The sequence below is a fragment of the Epinephelus moara genome, chromosome 12 (assembly GCF_006386435.1).
Source record: "Epinephelus moara isolate mb chromosome 12, YSFRI_EMoa_1.0, whole genome shotgun sequence".
Classification (NCBI taxonomy): domain Eukaryota; kingdom Metazoa; phylum Chordata; class Actinopteri; order Perciformes; family Serranidae; genus Epinephelus; species Epinephelus moara.
Window position 1 is genome coordinate 22,076,865 of NC_065517.1, and position 9,256 is coordinate 22,086,120.

A 9,256-nucleotide genomic window follows, 5' to 3' on the forward strand; every position below is an offset into this window, starting at 1 on the left:
CCCCATCTAGTTTGTATGTCACAGGCTGTAGATCATGATCCATCTGTGGAGCTGCAGCAGAAATTCCCCTAAAACGGAATTTGCTTCACATCTGTGCTGCTTTATTCAGCAAGATTGACATTTAAAATAAAATCAAACTGTTTCTAAAAGAAAGAGATGGTAGTCTATATAATATTGTGCTGTTACACTCATATTTTAGACTTGCAATGCTCCTGTAGGATTATACAGATAATAAATCCTCCAGAACATGGCCTCTGCATATTTCTTTGCGTCGTTTAAGATATGTAAGTGTGCAGACATTCAGCTTCCAGAGGGTTGTGCATCACTAACAATGAAACGCATTTACAGCCATTTAAATATCTCTCTCCATATAGCCTGTATTTATAATGGAGTCACTCTGCTTTATGGCCTTAATGTTACTGTAGACAACATAATGTAATGTCTCTGTGCCTCAGTACATTGACAAGGTAGCAGCCCATAACCAGGAGCAGCCACACACAGTGAAGAGCTGCGCGTCAGTCTGTGGCAAAATGTTGCCATCTACTGGTCATGTAGGGGTTTACTGTGTGTGAGAGTGTGTGTCTTTTATAATCTGACAAATTTAATTCGTTTAGTACAACTGACATGATTTGATTAGACTTGAAAAACTTAATTACGTTGAACCAACTAAATATCAATCCAAAAGTTGTTGCAATATTTAGTGGTCAAACTGTTTTATTTAGGGTATTTTAACTTATTTTAATTTCATCCTACTAAAAAATGTAAAAAAAAACAAAACAAAAAAACCCAAACAGGTTGTCAACTGACTAAAACTTGTTCATGAAACAAAGGTAATTTTATTTTTGCTGAAAAACTTTTTTATCTTAAGCATTATCAAATGACCCCAGGAATCATTTTTAGTGTGTTTGTGTCGACTTTGTACTGAAAACATAAAGCAGTGTAACCTAGCAACAAAAACAATAGCATAAAATACAATACTTCAGCCAATTCAATTATTAAATATATGAGCTGTAAACCCCAATTCGCTCACTCAACTTAATTGTATTTTTTTTAACAAGTGTGCTTATTGGATATTTAATATACTACAAATATTATATAAAGAAGAACAACCACAAAAAAGTAGGGTTTGAAACAGAACACTCACAGTATGGCGTCATCTTAATAACAACTGCCACGACAGGGCAATATGATGAGTACTTTAGGCTCAAAATATATACTCAGAAATGCTACCTAAATGCACATAACTATGTTGCATTCAAGAGATAAAGATAAGTAGATTTCTGTAGCCTTCTCCCCCTCTAGAAACGTCATGAAACGTCCCCGTATTTCATCAAAAGTAGAATATTTACCCTTAATTATAAAGGTAAGTTTTTCCAAATGCAACAGAGTGTGACAGTCCAGTAAGCCAGGCTTGTAGACTTGGTCTCATAGTGGATTTCCAGAATCTGGCTATGGTGTGTTTTGCTTGTAGGAAGCAGTAGAGTGATTATTTTGTGTCAGTCCATCACAAAATAAACTCCATTTAAATTCCAGGTTATAATGCAGTAAAACAGGATGAACACCAAGGTGTGAAACACTTTGCAGGGCACCATAGAATCACTTGTAACTCATTATAATTGATATGTCATGACATTCACCTCTCAATCAGCGTGTTCATGCGCATTCAGTCAATTAACACATCTTCCCTGTCCCTGCTCCTGCAGCTGAGCGGGGTCATGTGCACAGATCTCAGGGGATCCCTGTGTTTAACCCTTGACCTCCATTAAAGCACAGGGCCGGCCTTTAGGGAGGAAGTTGGTTTGACTCAGGAAGTGAAGGCAGGTGTCAGCTGCTGGTGTTGGGACTGGTGACACTGGACCCTAACTGGCTGCTCACTGAGCTAAGTGTGTGTTTTCTGCTGCTGAACGTCTGATTGTTAGAACAACTTTGGATTTTCAGCTCACCAGAGCCAGTGAGGCAGCGAGGAAAAATTAGATAAGCGGCAGAAAAGATTAGTTCTTTTGAATGAATTGGTTGCGAACGACACAACAGGAGTGTATTGCTCAGGACCCATTGAAGAAATCTGTGTTATTTTAAGTTAAAGGTTACGTAAATCTAACAGACAGTAGCACAGTGCTTTGCCACATGTGCCACACCCTTAGGTGACCCTATGGGGCGAACAAAACTCCAACAATAACCCAAAATAACCACATAAACACCTTTAAAACACTGAAATCCATGGGAGTTAATAAGAAGTAAAACAAGCAAACAAGACAACAAAACTCCCAGGCTGAGAGGCAGCAGGACCAGCAGTCCCCACACCAGAGGCCTCTCTGCTCCGCTCTTAAGCACCTCCTCCATGCCAGGTGCACTGCACCTCGTTAGGTAATGCAGCACACCTGGGCAGATTTGCTATGGAGGGAAAAGGGACAGCAGCAGGGAGCACACACAGCTGTTAAAGGTTAAGTATATTTAACAGATAGTAGCGCAGTGCCCATCGAAAATGATTGACTTTTTTGGAAATATCTCACCACCTTGTGTTGTTTACACTGTCTGGTAAAACCTACAATATGAACAACCAGGTGACTGAGCCTGAGACTGTCTCAGATCCTTTCGCTGCAAGAGAACGCTCAGTGTTCAGTGATTCCTTCACTCAGTGTACAACACAGTAAATGTGAGCCCTGAATTATAGACAGTCTTCTCCCTCCCTCTCATGTTGTGAAGTCTCAAAGTAGGAAGTAGTACCAAATATGTTTTAATTATTTTCATGTAAAGCACTTTGTAACTCTGTTTTGAAAAGCACTTTATAAATAAAGATTATTATTATTATTATTGTTCTGTTCCAGAATCATGGCGTTGAATAACAGCCACACAAGTGTATTTACAGAACGTTGTGATGTCACAGTGAAGTTGACCTTCGATCTTTTCAATATATGTTGTGTCATCCCTTCATAACTTTATCCCATTGGACGTTTCTGGAAAATTTCGTCATAATTAGCACGTGAATTCTTTTCTTGGCCGAAAATGTGTTTTGTGAGGTCACACTGACCTTGATTTTTGACCATCAAAATCTAACCAGCTCTTCCTTGAGTACAAGTGGACGTTTGTGCCAAATTTGAGGAAATTCCCGACAGGCCTTCTACAAAAAATTCCATTCACAAGAATGAGAAAATTGTAAGGTCACTGTGACCTTTGACTACCAACTTCTAATCAGTTCATTCTTGAGGCCGAGTGGACGTTTGTGCCAAATTTGAGGAAATTTAAGGCCTTCTGCAGAAATTCCATTCACAAGAATGAGACAGATGTAAGGTCCCACTGACACTGACCTTTGACTACCAACCTCTAATCAGTTCAGTCTTGAGGCTGAGTGGACGTTTGTGCCAAATCTGAAGAAATCCCCTGAAGGTGTTCTTGAGATACCACGCTCAGGAGAATGGGATGTGCGTACAAATGTACAGTTGGACAACCTGAGAAAAGGCTGTGGAGGCACAAAAAGCAGCACATTTTAACATTTGAGAAACTGGAAAAAGCTAGTTGATTGTTAAAACTGTTGTACATTAATTTTCTGTTGATCAACTAATCCATTAATGCACGAAAACAATATTGTACGGATGTAATGATGCAGCACAGACATGTTTGAAGACTTTGTGGATTGTTTCAGAAGTGTATTTAAAAAAAAAATCTCTAATGTAATGTAACTGATTACATCACACTGAGTAAAAATGCCATTACAGTTACATCATTCAACAAGTGTGATTCCACGACAGTTCCCTTTTCTTAGTGTACCTTACAGCCAACACCTTTGAATAGAGGTGAAACAGGATTTACGATAAGTGCAAATCAAAATTGTGCAGGAGCTCTGCACAAATAAATCAACACAAATTTAAGTCTTAAAGAGCAAACATACAAACGCCTTCTTTAAAACTGCTTTCCTGCACACGTTCCAGTCTGTGTTCGCTAAACTGAGATTAAGAAAACGACCCTGCAGTCTGATTACAAAGGAAGTGTTGAACTTCTGTAACATCCGTCTGTGTTGGCATCCAGCGGAAACACTTTGGCACCGTCATACAGCACAGTCAGCAACATTTACAAAAATTAAAACCCATTCTTAAAACATCATCATAAAAAACGTGGCACTGATCCAGTAAAGGAAATACTAAAATAAATCTGAATAAAGCTTTAAAAGGACATTTTCATCGTGTGTGACAGTAATTTTCATGAACCTGTGCTTTAGTGATTTAGCACTAAAAAAAAAAGACAGTTCAAGTTTTTTTTGTTTAAAAATAAAAAATATGTAAGAGGAGGAGATGTTGACACTGTCTTTACATTATTTTTGTTTTGTTTCAGGACACGCGTCCATTTCTAACTTTAAAAAGCCATATTTTAATATAAAAGCTGCTTCAAGCTGAGCTCTCTACTGTCTGTGGGAGCTTATTTGTTTTCTTGCACAGAGTTAAATTAGAAGATTGATTTTTCCCAATTTTTTTCCCAAAATGCCAAACTTCTCCTTCCAAAGAGCTTACACACTCCCACATATTACAACATCGTGAGGTCAGTTAAAATCTGAGTGAACGAGAAACATTTAAAAAGAGACTATCGCTGACAGCATACATGAAAGTCCAGTACACTGAGACATTCAAGTTCTAGTTGTCGTCGCCGGCCTGCACCCTGCCATTATTCAGCAGTCTCTCTCTTTCTCCCGCGCTGTCCTCCTCCTCTGTCATCACCATCCCAGCGCAGCACGGTATCCTGGCCAGCAGGGGGCGGTGCAGTCCATTGTAGAGCCCTGTGCCAACCAGCAGGACCAGGAAGCCCAGCACCTGCAGGCCTTGAAATTTCTCCCACCCCAGGGCCAGGCTCACCGCCCAGATGACGAGCGTACGCAGGCTGTCCAGCACCATGCGGGTGGTGGCGCTCATCTCTTTGGTGACGCTGATCCCGGCGAAGTTGAAGAAGGCGATGCTGACTGTGTTGCCCAGCAGAGCCAGCAGGATGAGAGGCTGGTGCCCGATCTGACAGAAGGCATCCAGGGCGTCCTCGAGGACGTTCCGAGGGTTCTGGCCGAAGTCGCCGACATAGATGAAATACATCGGGATGAGAAGCAGCGACAGGACGACGAACCCGAAGAAACCTGGACATAGAGAGCAGAATTTACTATGACTTGTAAGAGTGGTTCACGAACTTTGGTAACACTTAATATAGATAATCCACCTACAGACAGTTCATAGAATATTTGTCACATTTAAACAGCTTATTACTTATTTGCTTTATTCTGCAGATATTTGACAGATTATCTATGGAGTATATGTCACAATTCACAATTGAACTTGAAACTATTCACTTTTTCTTTTAATACCCAATTATAAACAGATAATTACAACCAAGAAATGGGATTGGACAACACGAGGGACTTTTATCTATGCATGTATCAATCACTTACAGGTGTTCTACACTGTTGATTATGTTAACCGTAATTAGTCTACATTAAGGCTCATCGTAACAAACGCATCACCACAAAGAGGAACATATTTCGACAAATAACACTTAAAATAAATCATGAATGATCGTCAGAGGACGATGAAGAGAAGTAAAGAAGCCTGGATACTCTGCAGACCTCCAGCTATGCTCATATGCATCTGATCTCGTAACAGTGCTGTCTGGTCAAGCTGTTAACTCATCTGAATCCACCCATGCCACCAGAGTGACAGTCAACAGACTCTTATTTCACTGGTTGCACAAGAAATGGAAACACACACACAGATAAATGTCAGACGATGCAACAAGCTAGTGCACATGAATGGTTATTTGTTGCCTAGCAACAGTCCAGCTGCAGAACTTTTTGTGCTGGCGACGCCGAAAAATCATCAGGAAATCACAACTGTTGTCGTTTATTACTATTAACTAATAAATGATGTTTGTAGGACTGTTTAAAAGTCACATCACAATCGAGGTCGTGCTGCTGTACTGAATATCAGCACGGCTGTGATTATCAAACACAGCCGAATACTGAGTCACAGCCCATATATTGAGGACACTTCCCTGGGTGCTCTCAGTGTGTTTCCGCTGCATAGTATGGCTCTGCTCGACATGACTCATTTTCATGGTACCAGGTACATTTTCTCTTCGTCTTCTACATCAGACACAGATGGAATTCTTAGCTGATCGTCAAAGAGTCGCCACATGAAACTGCTGTGACAACAATTTAAGCGTGACACAAACAGCAACACTGGAAAATATCGAAGGGATCACGTCTTCGATTCTCGCCATGTGGCTTTTGTCACAGGAAGGGGACAAACTTTGTGTTAGAAAAGACGAGGTGCAGCAAGAAGAAAAGTTTGGGAAATCCTAAATCAGAGCGCAAACAAGACAACTCTGGTTGCTATAACATGTTAATTCATTGTCTGAACAGTTACAGGCTTCATGACGTCACAGATTTAAGTTTGAGCACTCTAGTTTTTGGAATTTCGGAGGGAGCTGTTCATGTTTCCTAATATTTTTGGACTGTCTTGGACCATAGGAATAACATGTTCATTCAAAAATGGGGGTAGTTCCAGTTAAATGTTCAGAACGTTGGTTTGTTCTGCTTGTGTACTTCTCTGTCTCTGTCCCAGATCCACCTCGAGAGGTTCCAGATTAATACCACAGTTTAAGGTCAAAACACGTCACATGTAACCGCAGATGAAGCACAGCCGTACCTTCAGTACCAACAGCCCGAAGAGGATGGACGTCATGTCTGTAGACAAACTTTTCCTCCAGGACCATCTGCACTGAAACAATAACCTGAGCCAGGATGATGAGGAGGTCGCCTGCAGGACAGAGGAGAGTAGTGTTTAATTCACTGCTTTTTATTTCACCACATAACAGCTTCACTTTGTTTGCAACACTACTCCAATCCAACATCCGCCTCACCTGTGATGACATCACTGAGTTTGTGCTGTTCGTCTCTGGTCCCATTGAAGAAGTCGGCGAGGCCCACTATCACCAGACCCAGGATGGTGGTGAGGATGCCGAGCCACTGACTCAGCACCAGGCGTCGCCCCAGGAACGCCACTGAAAGCAGACCGGTGAAGATGATGACGGCTCCACGCAGCATCTGGAAGCTGGAGGCGCTGGTCATGTTGAGAGCTGCAAAACATGAGGTCATCTTTTAAAATCTATCAACTAGAAAGACAAATAAACAAACAACTCACACGGCTCAATAAAGGTTAAAGGCAGTGGCAACATAACACAAACAAGTGATGCTGAGGAAAACAACATTATCTTTGTCTCTTTTATCTCTCTTCCTGACGAAAGGTTCCTTTAAACACAACATAATCTATCCTGTCTGTCCGATGGGACTTACGTCATTACAGAGGAGTTTGGGAATAAAAATCAACATATGCGCACTTTAAACAAAAACAGTTTTCTGAACATGTAGCAGATAAAGGCGGCTAAAGGTCACGTACCGACATACATGATGGAGGTGGCCAGCATGTCACACATGGCCGGGGGGAAGAAGAGGAGAGGGTTGAAGCTTTGGCCCCGGTTCATCTGGGGTTCGGGTCTACGTTTGTCATGGCAGAGTAGGATGTAGAAGACCGCGATACAGCTGAACTCGCCCAGGAACATCCCCACTGCCTGGACGGGGAGAGTGGGGGGGAAGACACAGAGCGGGAACACAAATTATTCTTCAGTTTTTTAAACAGCAGCAGAGGAAACAGTTACAGTTACATCAGCAGAACCTGAAGAAAGTTTGCTCTTAATTAAAGGTACACTATGCTGTAAAACAATGTATAGACTCATACAACAGTAAGTCCTTTTTATTGTCTCTTATGAACCACTACAAGTGTGTGGCATTTATCTGCAGAGACTTTTGCTATGGTCGGGATGTTCCTTGGAACAGAAAGTGTGTGAAGTCAGGATGTTATAAAAAGGTAGCGACCATGTGTCAGACTGTAAGCAGATTGCATCCAAGAGGAAGCTACAAAAATCATGGACACACCGCCACAAAATAAAAAGAAGCAAATATAACGAAGCAAAACATCAAGTGGAAAAAGCTTGTTCGAAAAAGAGCGCAACATTCAGACTTGGCCCCTCCTCGGCTCAACGGGACTGAAAGGGCAGCGGTGGTCAAGTGAGCTACATGTAGAGGGAATGAAGAGAGGAAGCTGCGTTAACGAGAACAAAGCAGTGAATCAGAGAAATGAAACGGCACTTTCAGATTGTTTTGTGGAGGTTATGTTCCAAGGCACAAATAAACGCACCCTCACAGCCCAGCAAGACGATTCTGCATCTCTGGATTTGTGTCAATTCACCTGAAGCACACGCTTCATCCTGTCTGCTTGACTTTTCTGCTCTGTGTGCATTAGTGGATCAACCTTGCCCTCGATCAAACAGATACACAATCACCTTCAGATTGCATCCACAGAGCAGAGGAGGGAGACGGAGAGAGAGGTTGTTGCTACATTTTTATAAAGTCCTGATGGCTGGGGGCTACACACCACTACCCAAAGGTTGACATCAGGAAAATAAGAAGATACAGGCAGAGGGCAGGTGCTCTGCAGATACAGACACCACCACACACTGCTAATGGGTCATGAGTGATGACTGCGAGAGATTACTTCTGTGTGAGCCTATATATTGTATTAGGAAACTCCTGCATTGTATGCCTTTAAAAGTGCAAGGCCGGATATAAATGAAACATTTTCAAAACCTGAAACCTTTCAACCCCGCCTTTCTAGTGTTCCGTCCACATGAAGCGCTTAAATACCACACGTCACATTCACCGATCTGGGGTCCAGTGTCTTTCCCAAAAAGTACTTCCACATGTTGACTGGAGGAGCCGGGGACTGAACCTCCAATCTTGGGATTAGTGGACGACCCGCTGAACCGCTTGAGCCACAGCCAAATAATACAAGCTTTATTAAGGCTTTATGTAAATAAAACTGAAATAATTTGCCAGTTTCCAGTACTACAGTATTTGATAATTGGGCTACAGACACATTTTGGTCAGTACCACGAGACAGTTGAGGATCGATATTAGGGTTGCAACTGTATGAGTTTGTCACAGTGTGATAACTGTCTCAGAAAACACATATTATTATTAATCAGAATGACCTTTAAAGGTCACCTTCTACCTATAGAGTAGAAAAACGTGGGACAGACAGAATGACACACTGACAGTTTCCATGATTATGTACAGCATACCATCCCATGACTTAGTCATACCAAAAATTAGGAAAAGCCACAGCGATCGGTTGCATTTTAGCCATTTTTAAGCATTTTTCTGTTGTTATAG

General features: G+C 41.6%; 1 protein-coding gene across 1 annotated transcript in view; it reads right to left on the reverse strand.

Moving 5' to 3' along the window:
* Nucleotides 1-3,623: 3,623 nt before the first annotated feature.
* Nucleotides 3,624-9,256, reverse strand: part of slc35f6 (solute carrier family 35 member F6) — a 9,893-nt gene continuing 4,260 nt past the window's right edge. The window contains exons 3-6 of the mRNA XM_050058591.1: nucleotides 7,425-7,596; nucleotides 6,889-7,104; nucleotides 6,675-6,785; nucleotides 3,624-5,110 (exon numbers count right to left, since the gene is read on the reverse strand). Of these exons, the coding sequence (XP_049914548.1) occupies nucleotides 4,623-5,110; nucleotides 6,675-6,785; nucleotides 6,889-7,104; nucleotides 7,425-7,596 (987 nt within the window). The 3' untranslated portion in view covers nucleotides 3,624-4,622. The remainder of the gene's footprint in view (nucleotides 5,111-6,674; nucleotides 6,786-6,888; nucleotides 7,105-7,424; nucleotides 7,597-9,256) is intronic.